The 14,450-nt window shown below is 41.4% G+C and overlaps 1 protein-coding gene across 2 annotated transcripts in view; it reads right to left on the reverse strand.

Annotated features, from left to right (window-relative positions):
* The window catches only part of LOC122548925 (serine/threonine-protein kinase OSR1), a 182,298-nt gene that overhangs the window by 115,610 nt on the left and 52,238 nt on the right, over window positions 1-14,450 (reverse strand). For both annotated transcript variants that reach the window (XM_043687910.2, XM_043687911.2), the window contains exon 3: window positions 585-693. In XM_043687910.2, coding sequence (XP_043543845.1) covers window positions 585-693 — 109 coding nt within the window. The remainder of the gene's footprint in view (window positions 1-584; window positions 694-14,450) is intronic.

The raw sequence follows: 14,450 nt of genomic DNA on the forward strand, positions 1-14,450 counted from the left end.
TTATGATATCTCTGGGTCAAATAGGACTTGAACCTAGGCCTCCTGGACCAGAGATAGGGACACTACCACTAACAAGAGCCCTCATGTTCACTTGAGTTAGAAGCGGCTAATTAAATGCCAGCTACAGACCAATTGGCTGCTTCATTCACTGAATGTGAACAATTGAAACATTTAGAGCCAATTTTAACGCATGACAACATTCCACGTGACAGAGAAAAAAAAATTAAAACAAACCTTTGTATCTCTATTTACAGGCTAACTGCAACTGTTAACTAACAACTTCTTTGAAATGTTTGGTGAAGTAAGTGCTAAATTGTAATTTATATCTCCAGGCATTGTTTTGATGTGGATTTCGTCTACTGAGCATGATTTGGCTGAAGGTTTGAGATGCAACATTAAAATTTAAGTTAAATAGTCAAAATTTCTGCAAGTTGATTTTTAGTACGGGGAAAATTCTGAACATTAATATTTCAAGGACAGGAAATATTTTTTCAGCATTTCACCCCAACAATTGGGGCTTGGTCTCTCTCTGGATTGAAGGCAAGGCCTTCCAGACTGTATAAGTACCTGGAGTAAACACTCACCACCACTGAGCAACTTCATCACCAGCCATAGTTCATCCTTTACCACAAATGAGGTGTAATATGACACAATGTTCCGGTGATGGCACTGACTCATTGCTTGAATTTCTTTCTGTTAAGAGAGAATGAACCAGCATTAGATAAGAGTGATATTTTCCCAAAGAAGAAACAATTCCCCATAGATAATATTAAATGCAATCATCTGCCCTGAAGTATTATGAATTTCGAGTAGGGCAATATTTAACAAATTGTAAAGTAAAGTTGCCACCAGACCTTAGGGCTGCTTTGTCATGAGAGAAAAGACTAGTGGAGATCACAATTAAAAAAAAAGAGAGCTTAAGGGGTTCAACTTATGCGTTGGCATCACTCTGCATCACAAACCAGCCATCCAACTAAGCTAATGAACCCTCAACAGAGGATTACTGCTTCAATTACCTTTTCAGTTTCAACTTGAAAATCAGAAGCACAATCCCTAAAAGATGTATTTTACCATGCCTAATATAACATTAGGATACACTTTCTACCTACAATCTTCCTTCTGTTGTCACCATCAACATTTTGGTAAGCAAAACATTAACCTACATCATAGGTCACACTGAAGGTGCAGGCTCGGTGATGATGCTATGAATTCATAAATCTCTTCGAACTGTGGAGTAATTCAATTTCTGATTAAAGATCTCCAGTTTGAAATGATAACAGCTTCTCTCCATTGATGTTACCTCACCTAAGGGTCATTTATAACAAGAGCGGAAAGGTCAATATGTTCAAATTTAGCTTGAGATAAAAGATTCTGAAGGCAAAGACTGAATTCAGAGTGTTTGAAGGAGAGAAAGGTGATTAAAAGGTGAGCAAGAGCATTCTGGAGCACGAGACTGAAAGTGCGGTTGCTTAAGGTAGAGTGAAAGAATGGATGATACATTGTGTGAAGTCGGAGAAAGAGTTCAGGAGCGAGAAGCTGCAAAAAGGTACAGGCGATGGGGGTGAACTACAGATGATTGATTACTCTAGTGGATCCATCCTGCTCGTGGAACAAGATATACCAGGGCAGGTGATGTGGTGTCTGGAACATGGTGATACTCAAGGAATCTTAATTTACAGACAATATCGGTATGGGAGACACTGTTCCCAATTTTAGCCAAGCCCTCAGATGTTGGAAAAGAGCAATTTTCAGGGTCAAAGCTATTTGTCATTTCCGGAACTTGTGATGATGCCAGGTAAACTGCCTGGTTTCTTACCCTTCTTTGGACTTTGTAGCAATTTGATACAATCAGAACACTTCCTAGTCCATTGCAGAGGACAGTTAAGAGTTAAATCACATTGCTGTGATTCTTGAGTCACATGTAAGTCAGGCCTAGCAAGGATGGCAGATTGCCTTCCCGAAAAGGGCAAGTGAACCAGTTGAACTTTTTGACCCTGGTTGGAGAGCTAGTTTTCAATGCAGAATGATGCCAACTTCATGTGTTCAATTCTTGTACTTGCTGAAGTCTCATCTTCTCAACCTCTAACCCTCACTGGAGGCATTAGACCCTCCGGTCAAACCAGTCATCTCAAATGACAACAGCTCTATGATCCTCCAGGGCTATGGTGATGCTATATGGTCACCATTAGACACCTGTTGAGTGATTAGAGTGTTCAAATTTCGTCCCCTTTAGGATACAAATCCATGCCACCAGAACATTACACCAAATGACTAGATGTGATGTAACGTTTGTTTACAGGATGTAGGTATTGCTAACTCAGCCAACATTTACCCATCCCCAATTACCCACAAAAAGACAGTCAGCTGTCATTTTGAACTGCTGCAGTCTGTGGAAAAGGGTAATTTTTCTTTGGAGGAGGGTACTGACGCTCATTGTGCTGTTAGGGATGGAGTTCCAAGATTTTAACTCAAAAAAGTGAAAGAATAGTCACATAGATTCAAGTCAGGAAGTGTGAAGCTTGAAGGGGAACTTGCAGGTAGAAGTTTTCTATGGATGCGCAGCTATATTTTTGACATTCAGCTCTTTGTCAATGTTTGCACCAAGGTTGCAAATGAAATTCAGAGTCGAGCGGCCCTGACAAAACTCAACTTGTGCATCAGTCAGTAGTTTTGTTGAGCAAGTGTCACTTGACAGTGTTGTCAACAGCACATCAAATCACTTTGCTGACGTGCGAGTGCAGACTGATAGGAATAAAAACTGGTCAATTTTGTGAGCAGAACTTATCTAGGCCATGAGCCAGACGTTCTGGTAGATGCCAGCATTGTAGCTGCAAAGGGCACAGCTTAGAGCACAAGTCTTCAGTACTCTTGTTGAATATTGTCAGGGCCCATAGCCTTGAGTATGCAGTGCCTCCAGCCACTTATCGATATCAACTACACAATCAAAATAGCTAAAAACACGTGATGCTGATGACCTCTCGAAGAGGCCAAGATGGACCAAAACTTAGCATTTCTGACAGAAGTCAGATAAAAAGCTCAACTGGCTGTGCAGCTGGTTTGTGATGCAGTGATGCCACCTGCACAGATTCAATTCCTACAATGGCTCAGGTTACTATGAAGGCTTCACTTTCTCAATCTCACTCCTTGCTAGAAGCATGGTGACCCTCAGGTTAAAGTACCACAGTCACCTCTCTGAGCAGCATTTTGGTCTTCTGGGATTATAGTGGCTTTAAAACAATTTACGGCACAACTTTTTGTCTTTTTTCTCTCTCTCAAAAGTACGTTATCAGCACTAACACTTCAGTTTTCACGTGAATGAGGGCCATGTAGGAGCTTGGGTACTAAGTATCAGCAGGATATGGAACTGTAGGAGCACAGTCGTCATTAACAACTGTCTTCATGTTACACTTGCCTTAATCATTCAGCAGTTCTCAGAAATTGACTTTTTCCTCCAAACATGACTTCTACCAAACTTTATCCAATTTTAAATAATAAATTGGACTTTTAACAATTTATCTTGTAGCAAGCTAGGCAAACATATGCTCTTCAAGCTAGAGTCAAAAAGATAAATTAAGTAAATTATTTCTGTAAATATAAAAGCAAGAGGAATGCTGCTACATTTTAAACTACAACTTAACTAATTCAGACCACAATCTCAGGTAGTACTCAAAAAGACCACAGTAGAGATATTAACAACTCAAGATGTTGATTGTCCTGCTCTTCAATTACAACAGCTAATGTTTCCTTCCTGGCCAGCAGCTCTGCTTTAAATATTAATGATGTTTCCCTCAATTAGTTAAATCCTGCATAGTCATTAATTATAGAAGATAAATAGGAAAAGCATAATGCATGCACTCTACAGACTCACTAAATACACCACTGAATTCATAGTGCACAATACAAAAAAGGATGCCAGCTGTCAGGTTTCTATTAGACAGTTGGTCTCAAATACAGATTTTTTAATACACAAATTACCATTGGCAGTGACAATAGAAACTAGCATTTACATTTGAAATAGCAAGTCAACCCACAAATAACACTATGCCCTAAAAAGTGTCTCAAAGACCAATAAAAGACAATGTTAGAAATCTTTTATCCTTTGAGATACCCAACTCAAATGCTGTTTGGTAGATTCATTTGAGTTGATGATTTCTGCCCACAGCACAGGGGTGGGAGGGGGTGACTTATGCTGCCACCTGCGATTTGAAATCTCCTCTATAACTGGCCAAGTGAATGAGGATAGGAGTTTATGCTTTTAACCCCTGCATGTATAGGGTGTTGCAGGCAAGGGTTGAACAGCAGGGCTTGTATCTTTTACAAGAAACATTCAAGTATCTACTCAATTGTATCAAGTTCACCCTTGGTTTTAATATATGCATTCCATTCCCATCACATAGTGCCTCAAATTCAGTTATTGCTGCTTGAGTAACAAGTAATAACCATTTAAATAACATACCAGTGCCTGTACCTGTCTTTGGGTAAAAAAGATGAGTTATCAGAGGATCAGTAGCTGTGAAACTTTGTAATACCAGTCAGCATTTTAAAAGCTTCCAGGATGAGAAGACCATGCAGGTGGGGATTTGAACAGACAAGCACTTTATAATGTTGACCATCACCTAGCATTGAGTTTTGCATGCTTTGTGTGTGCTAAATGTGGCTTCCTGGATATCTCAGGAACTTGGGCTGATTTTTAATTATCACAACAATGTTTAAAAAACAGCAATAAATTGTTTAGGTTTCAGCTTTGAAACAGGACGACAATTAGATTAGATTAGATTACATTACAGTGTAGAAACAGGCCCTTCGGCCCAACAAGTCCACACCGACCCGCCGAAGCGAAACCCACCCATACCCCTACATTTACCCCTTACCTAACACTACGGGCAATTTAGCATGGCCAATTCACCTGACCCTGCACATCTTTGGACTGTGGGAGGAAACCGGAGCACCCGGAGGAAACCCACGCAGACACGGGGAGAACGTGCAAACTCCACACAGTCAGTCGCCCGAGGCGGGAATTGAACCCGGGTCTTTGGCGCTGTGAGGCAACAGTGCTAACCACTGTGCTACCGTGATAAAATTCACAGCAGCCAAGCATTCCAATGTTCTTATAGCTTAGTCACAGGAGAGAAAAAAAAGCCCAGAAAATAGATGTTATAATTGACCAAATGTAATTTTTACTATCTATATAGAACATTTTTGGACAGGTAAAAGAAACTACAGCTTCAATGAGGATCTTATTCGTGGTTACTTTGATCCAAAGCAAACTAAGCATTTGACTTATGTCAAAATAATTTGAAATCAAAACAACTCATTGCAGAAGCATTATTTTTCATTCTGTTCAACGAACATGTACATGGATCCCTGAAAGCTGCCACCCAGGTTGATAGGGTTGTTAAGAAGACAGTGTGTTAGCTTTTATTAGTAGGGATTGAATTTCGGAGTCCCAAGCTACAACTGCACAAAACTCCAGTGCAGCTGCACTTGGAGTATTGCATACAGTTCTGGTCACATTATAGGAAGGGCATGAAAGCTTTGGAAAAGGTTCAGAAGAGATTTACTGGGATGTCCCCTGGTATGAAGGAAAGGTCTTACAAGGAAAGGCTGAGGGAATTGAGGCCGTTTTCGTTAGAGAGGAGGTTGAGAGGTGACTCAATTGAAACACAAGATAATCAGAGGGTTAGATAGGGTGGACTGGGAGAGCCTTCCTCCTCAAATGGCAATGGCTAGCATGAGGGGGCATAGCTTTAAATTGAGGGGTGATTGATACAGGACAGACGTCAGAGGTAGTTTCTCTACTCAGTAGTAGGGGTGTGGAATGGCCTGCCCACAACAACAGTAGACTCGCCAACTTTAAGGGCATTTAACTGCTCATTGGATTGACATATGGATGAAAATTGAATAGTGTAGGTGGGCTTCAGGTTGGTTTCACAGGTCGGCACAACAGAGTGGGCGGCACGGTGGTTAGCACTGCTGTCTCACATTGCCAGAGAGCTGGGTTCAATTCCCGCCTCAGGCAACGGTCTGTGTGGAGTTTGTACATTCTCCCAATGTCAGCCTGGGTTTCCTCCAGGTGCTCCAGTTTCCTCCCATAGTCCAAAAATGTTAGGTGAATTGGCCATGTTAAATTGCCCGTAGTGTTAGGTGAAGAGGTAAATGTAGGGGACTGGAACTGGGTGGGTTGCGTTTTGGCGGGTTGGTGTGGACTTGTTAGGTGAAGGGCCTGTTTCCACACTAAGTAATCTAATTTTTAAAAAGTGCCAAAGGACCTGTACTGCACTGTAATGTTCTATGCTCTATGTTCTAATATGGATTGAGATTATTCAAATGATAAACTAGCAAGTGATTTAATGGGAGTATAGATTGTTTACTTTGAGCTCAATTCAAAATTATTATAATTTTGTTTTAAAATAAAAGGAGTAGAATTGATTAGCCAAAAAAAAAGGGTTTGCTTTCTGGGACTGAGTGACAACAAACAGACAATTCACAAAAGAACCACCACCATTGTTTCAGTTGCGAAGTCCCTAACTGAATAGTACAGGAAATTCCCTTCAAAGAGAGATTCTGGTAAGCCCCAATTATAGAACTTGCACTTGGTAAAGAACCAAGGGCACAAGTCAGATTACTCATTCAGAAAAACTCTATATGATCCTATTCAAATTAGCCTCATATTTTTACCTCTATTACATGACACCATATAGCAGTCCTGGCATGAGTTCCCAATTTAACCATTTTAGTATACACATACCTTTCCTCACTGCTTCAGCATATTTAGAGTTTTTCATTAACTTTTCCAACCCAAAATTATACAGTATATTTTAATAGAGGCAAATGGCTGAAAAAGCCAATATTTTCTAGTCTTTCCAATTGGAAGATAAGATTATGGCTTTTTGCAGCACTTCCCAGTCTTGAATGCCCACTTTGTTTCATTGACCAAAAGAGATAATGTGCTCACTTTAAACCCTATTTTAGGAATTGCACAGGAACAAAAACATAATTCTAAGTCACAAAAGGAACTATCTGATCAAGATTTTGGTGATCTGGCTTTCATGAATGGCCCTAAGGCACAAAGGAGAGGCAGACAAGAGGTTTCAGGAGGGAATACAACAGCTCAGAATCTTGGCAACTGAAGGATCGGGCCCCAGTAATTAAGATTGTGAATCTGCAGCAGTTCAAATTTGGAGGAATGGTCACGTTCAAGAGGGTTGCAATATTGGTTTATATTGCTAGTCCCTGTCCTCATTAAGAAAGAAAACAAGAATCAGACCGCAAAGATGTTGTTAAACAAGAAACCAGAATAGTTCAGGGAGAGTGGTGGTGTATGAATGGAACCATATCCCAAATCCAGCAAAGTCTTGCATGGGGTAAAACTCATGGGCGATGAAAGATGGGCCAGCCAGGATTGTGTGGAAGAACTTAGGTTTCATTTAGGATATCAGCCAAGAGTGGAGTTGGGTAATGTTTGGAACATGGAAATAGACAGCAGTGGTAATAGCATGGATGGTTAGTTGAAAATGCACCAAGTCAAATGTGACACCTAAATTCAAAACTCTCAGTCTCAACATCTACCAGGGAGATATGTGGAAATGGTTGCTAGGAATAAAAGCTTAAGCCAGGGACAGAATATAATGGCTTGGCTGTTGCTAATATTTAGCTGGAGGGAACTGCTGTCTGATATCTAATGCAGGGTTTGCAAACATGACATTGACAATTCAATGGAAATTGAAAAGCAGTGATGAAATGGAGTTGGGAGGTTGTCACTACAGATTTGGTACAGGATGCTGTTTCAAACAATATCAACATCAGTGAGTGGTAATATGTAGATGAGAAATAATGAGTCATGGAGAGATCCACAGTGGACACCAGCAGAAATTGTGCAGAAAGGAGATGCCACCGCATATGATTCACTGGTTAATCAAGTGCTACCTCATCCAGTAGTGGTTAAATGGCACAAGGATGAGAAAGTTGTGCCAGGGGTGAGATTTCCTCAAGGGTAGCAGTCACAATTATGTGAAGTGAGGGGGTGGGGAGAACCATTCCAGGTGATTCTCTAGGAATTGATAGATAAAAGAGAAGCAAAGTAAGTGCAGTTTCATTCAGTTGGGTGACCGTCATTAATATAGTTAATCTTGACAAAGGTTGCAGATATGTTGAGAGGGATGAGGATACATTTGCTTAGCGTGTCATCTGTGGCTTTACAGTAATTCTTTAAGATTTGGTTTCATTCTTCATGAGCATTGTTAGCAGGCAGAATCAATGCCATTCCATCATCCAGAAGACAGTGGTGAAGTCCATTTGTACACACAGTGCTGTTAAGGAGATCTAGGGTTTTGATCCAAAAATCTGATTGAACAACAATGCTGCAAGTCATAATTTATTGGAAGAGAGAGGGTGAGGACTGTAAATATATTAAATGTCTTCTGAAAATCCAAGAACAAAGATCTACACAATACAAAAGGTTCTTGTGCAAAATAGGAACTCATGATTTCAGACTAATGTACAGGACGGGAAGATTAGTTGGCTGCCAGAAAACAGCAAGGACAAATGGCTTGGTGTTAAATTGGCAGCTTGTAACCAGAGGTCCCTCAGGGGGTCCATACTGAGCCCTCAACTTTTTACGATTGAGATCAACGACTTGCAAGAAGGAAGTGAAGGCACGGCTGCTACCTTTATAGGTGACAGTCCAGGAAGCCTTCTGGTAAATCTCCTCTGCACACTCTTAAAGCTTCCATATCCTTCTATATGGAGATGACCAGAACTGAACACAATATTCCAAGTGTGGTTGCAGCATAACCTCATGGCACTTAAACTCAATCCCCCTACTAATGAAAACCAACACACCATACACCTTCTTAACAACCTTATCAACTTGGGTGGCAGCTTTCTGGGATCTATGTGAACCCCAAGATCCTTCTGTTCCTCCACACTGCAAGAATCCTGCCTTTAACCCTGTAATCTGAATTCAACTTCAACCTTACAAAATTAATCACTTAACATTTTTCCAGGTTGAACTCCACCTGCCACTTCTGAGCCCAACTCTGTCGGTGTCCCGTTGCAACCTACACCAGCCCTAATACACATCACTCACAACTCCACCAACCTTTGTATCATCGACAAACTTACTAAGCCACCCTTCCACTTCCTCAGTCATTTACAAAAATCACACAAAGAGCAAAGGTCCTAGAACAGATCCCTGCAGAACACCACTGGTCACCAAGCTCCAGGTTGAATACTTTTCATCTACCACCACAGTCTTCTACAGGCCAGTCAATTCTGTATCCAGACAGCCAAATTTCCCTGTATTCCATGCCCCCTTACTTTCTCAATGAGCCTACCATGGGGAACCTTATCAAACACCTTGCTAAATCCACATACACCACTCTACCTTCAATGTGTTTTGTTACATCCTCAATGTGAATTCAATAAAGGCTTGCGAGGCATGACCTTTCAAAGCCATGCTGATTATCTCTCATCAAACTATGCTATTCCAAAAAAATCAAACCCAGTCTCTCAGGATCCTTGCCAAAACATTGCCCACCACCATAAAGCTGACAGGTATGGAACTCCCAGGGCTACCCCATATTCCGTTTCTTAAACAAAGGGATAACATTTGCTACCCTCCAATCGTCTACGACTCCAATGGACAGTGTGAACGCAAAGATCATGGTCAAAGGCGCAGCAATCTCTTCCCTCGCTTCGATTAGTAACCTTGGATATATCCTGTCTGGCACAGGGGACTTATATATCCTCACATTTTTCAAAATTTTCAGCATATCCTCCTTCTTAACATCAATCTGTTCAAGCATATCAACCGGTTTCATGCTGTCCTTACAAATGGCAAGGCCCCTCTTACTAGTGAATAATGAAGCTAGGTATTCACTAAGGACTTCCCCTACCACCTCAGACTCCAGGCACAAGTTCGCTCCACTGATTGACCCTACCTTCACTCTGGCCATCCTCTTATTCCTCACAATTATAGAACGCCTTAGGACTTTCCTTAATCCTATCCGCCAAAGCTTTTTCATGCCTCTTTCTAGCTTTAAGTCCATTCTTCGGTTTCTTCCTGGCTACCTTGTAACCCTCGGCAAAAGTGAGGACTGCAGATGCTGGAGATTAGAGTCAAGATTAGTGTGGTGCTGGAAGACCACAGGTCAGGCAGCATCTGAGTAGGAGGAAGGAATTCCTTCATTCCCGATGAAGGGCTTTCACCTAAAACATCGATTTTCTTGCTCCTTGGATGCTGCCTGACCTGCTGTGCTTTTCCAGCACCACTCTTACCACCACTCTAGAGCCTGTCTGTTCCTTGCTTCTTCAACCTTAAGTAGGCTTCCTTCTTCCTCTTGACTAGATGTTCCACATCCAAAGTTCCTTCACCCTACCATTCCTTTCTTGCCTCAGTGGGACAAACCTATCCAGCACTCGCAACAAGTGCTCCCAAAACAATCCCCACATTTGTCATGCATTTCCCAAAGAACATCTGTTCCCATTTATGCTCCATAGTTACTGCCTAATAGCATTGTAATTCCCCTCCCTCAAATACCATACCGTCTGCTCCTATCCCTCTCCATGAAGATAGTAAAGGTCAGGTAATTGTGATCATCATCACCGAAGTATTCTCCCACCCAGAGATCTGGCACCTGATCCAGTCTGTTGCCAACCAAATCTAATATGCTCTCCTCTCTTGATGCCCTACCCAAATATTAAGTCAGGAATCCTTCCTGGGCTGATAAAATCTGCTCCATCCAAACTATGTGCACTAAGACGGTTCCAATTAATATTAGGGAAGTTGAAGTCACCCATGAAAACCACCCTGTTACTTCTGCACTTTTCCAAAGTCAACTTCCTCTGTTGCAACTGGGTGGCTATAGAAAATTCCCAGTAAAGAGGCTGCTCCTTTCCTGTTTCTGACTTCCACCCATACTGACTCAGTAGACAAACCCTCTGTAACACCTCCCTTTCTGCAGCTGTGATACTATCCCTGATTGGCAATGCCATTCCCTTTAGGACTTCAACTATTTTAAAAGGTCATGTGTTCCCTCTATAATCAGTTTCCTATTTAGCAATACAAAACCAATATTCTTGTTCTTTAAGTATCGGTTAAGAACCCATCCCAGATCTAATCAAGTCCCATTATGTTTTTCCTGATCTGATTAATTCCAGTTTAACCCTTCCAATGAATCCCACAGCAATAAAATTCCTTTTCTTTTCACTCAGGAAAACTGTGCAATTGGCTCCTTTGTGATCTACTGACTTTATTTCAATGTGATAGAGCTGCATGCTAAAATGAAGAAAAATCCAAGGGAGTTAAAAAGAGGGGAACAGTTCACCCCTCCTCACCTGGTCATAACATTGCTACGAGCCGGGGGCCTTTTGCCATTAGGACATTGATACAACTAATGTTGAAAGGAAAGAATATTTAAGGACAAGGATCCAATTAAGGGGTTGCTTTTTGCTGAATGGTGTTCAGCTTCAAGTGCTTAGCAGAGTCATGAGCCTAGATCAACATTTTAAGTGTTCCAACGAGCCGATTGGTGCATACAGACAAGTGAGTGAGAATAGACAAACATCTCATGTCAAGATGCAGATATGCATAAATCCTATACAAGTAATAACTGGGAACACAAAAAGGGTGAACACAGAAAAATAAAACAATTACAACCAACATATAGATACATAGGAACCAAACATTCTACCTGCAATACTGAAAACAGTAACGTGCTGCATACAGAACAACAAATGACAATGTCTATCTGAACCAGTCACACAGTCAGCTAGTCATTTTTTGTATTCACTCAGGACAGAAGCGTTGCTGGCTGGCCAGCAAGTTTTGCCATCCGTAGGTGCCCTTGATAAGGTGGTGGTCAGCTACCTTCTTGATCCACTAAAGTCAATGTGCTGTGGGTTGATTCACAAGGCCCTTAGGGAGGAAATTCCAGATTTTTGACGCAGCAACAGTGAAGGAATGGCAATATAATCCCAAGTCAGGATGGTGAGTGGCTCAGAAGTAAATTTACTGGGGTGGTGGTGTTCCCATGTATTTGCTGTCCTTCCAGATGAAGTGGTTATGGCTTTGAAGAGGTGTTGTTGAAGGATATTCTGTGAATTTCTATAGCGCATCTTGCAGATAGCAGACACTGCTGCTACCGAATATCGATGGTGGAAGGAATAGAAGCTGGTGGATGTGGTGCCAATCAAGTGAAGTGCTTTGATCTGCATACTGTCAAGCTTGTGTTGTTGGAGCTGCACCCATCCAAGCTAGTGGGGAGTATTCCATCATTTGTACTTTGTAGACAGTGGTGACCAGGCTTTGGGGAATCAGATGAGGAGTTACTTGCCACAGTATTCCTAGCTTCTGACCTGCTCTTGTAACAATTACGTTTATGTGGCAAGTCTAGTTCAGTTTCTGGTTAATGGTAACCAGAAGGATGCTGATAGTGGGGATTCAGTGACTGCAACACCACTGAATGTCAAGGAGCCAGTTGTTAGATTGTCTCTTAGTGGAGATGGTCGTTGCCTGGCATTTGTGTGGCATGAATGTTACTTGTCAGCCCAAGCCTAGATATTCTTCAGCTCTTGTTGCATTTTAACATGGACTCGTTTAGTACCTGAGGAATCATGAATGGTGAACATTGTGCAATCATCAGCGAACATTCCCACTTCTGATGGACATTAGGTCATTGACTAAGCAGTTGAAGATGCTTGGACCTATGTCACTAGCTTGAGAAACCCTAGAGAGATGTCCTGAAGCAGAGATGTCTGACCTCAAAACAACCATCTTCGTATGTGCCAGGTAAGACTCCAACCAGAGAGTCTGCCCCTGCTTTACTACTTTACGGATTCCAGCTTTACTGGGACTCCTTGATGCCACACTCAGTCAAATGCAACCTTGATAGTAATGCCATCACTCTCACCTTACCCCTGGAATTCAGCTCTTTTGTCTATGCTTGAAACACTGCTGTCACAAGATCGGGATCAGAGTGACTCTAGCAGAACTCAAACTGGAAGTCACTGTACAGGTTATTGCTGAGCAGGTAGTGCTCACTGTTGATGACACCTTCTATCAATTTACTGATCATAGAGTGTACTGATGGGGCAGTAATTGGATGGGTTGGATTTATCCTGCTTTGAATGTACACGATTGTCAAGTAGATGGAGTTTTGTAATTGTACTAGAACATTCTTGCATTGTCAATAATACAATAGCTTGTCTCAAAATTAGCAACCCTGATTGGTAATGTTGAGGCAGCCTTGTGATGCAGTGAATATTGTCTCTGCTCCCAAGCCAGAACTTCTGCATTAGAGTTTGAAACTTGACAGTCAAGGGAGGCACTTACATAACGCTAGCAAAGAGAATTATCATCAACTGGCACAAGTCACTTAGATGCAGAGCAGGACAGATTCCTAGTCATCCATTTGAAGCCTCTATCATCTATCAATAGCTCTAGATCATAACATGCAAGAGCATGCTGCCACAGCACTTCAAAAGGTCTTGCATAATCTGTCAAAATGGAGGGCATCATGACAAGTAAAAGCAGAGGTTTTTCCAACCATTTATTCTGAATCTCAAGTGACACATCAAAATTGCAAAAAACACAATTAGTAGAGTATGGAAATGCATTGATTATTTTGATGCTGAACCAGAGCACCAGGAAAATGATCATTCTCCATACGTTGCAGAAATTAGGGAGAACAAACAGCATTTATTTTCATTTGTCATTTCCAAAACAGCAAGTGAACAAGGTAATGATCAAGAGACAGGCAGTCAGCATCATCAGGAGCAGATAAGGAAAGGATCTCTTAGCAAATGGACACATGACAGATTCATTAAAGCTGATTGGAAATGATTCTTCAAGAGAAAGGCACTAGCTGTCTGGGACGTTTCTAGTAAACGGTTATGGCCTTTTCTGGCTTTATTTTTATGTAGTCCATAAATGGATGGCAAAATTCGTTAACATATATAGTAACATACTCACTACGTGAATAAATAATCAAAATTTCATTATGATTCAGGTGACGAGTCAAGGCTGCAGTACATGGGAGCTCCTGAAAACATGTCTGCACTAAGTGCCTAAAGTTTAAGAAGCTTCTGCTCAGTTTGAGATGGAAAATAAACTACAGACACTGACAAGGTACCAAGATTCTTTATACCAAAAGAATCACACCACTTCGGTTGGGGACTTTTGATTTCTTCAATGATCAGGGATAGACAGGTGTGACTGAATGAAAGGCAGTAAAAAGGTCCCTAAAGGGCAATAGAGTCAGCCTTTGCAGTTGTCCAATAGATGAGATTCCCTCAGCCTTTTTGGTTGAGGGCAGTGGTTGCAGCATCATGGTACAGGAAGCAATTCAACTGGTGGAAGGAATTTAGGAGTAGCATGGTGAAAGGGACTGACATTCTCTCTGCAATGACGTAGTTTCCAAATGGTTGCCCAGTGCTCAAGTTCAAGACAT

This window comes from Chiloscyllium plagiosum, unplaced genomic scaffold (assembly GCF_037043375.1).
Source record: "Chiloscyllium plagiosum isolate Xiang-an unplaced genomic scaffold, Cpla_swu_hap1 HiC_scaffold_4, whole genome shotgun sequence".
NCBI lineage: Eukaryota > Metazoa > Chordata > Chondrichthyes > Orectolobiformes > Hemiscylliidae > Chiloscyllium > Chiloscyllium plagiosum.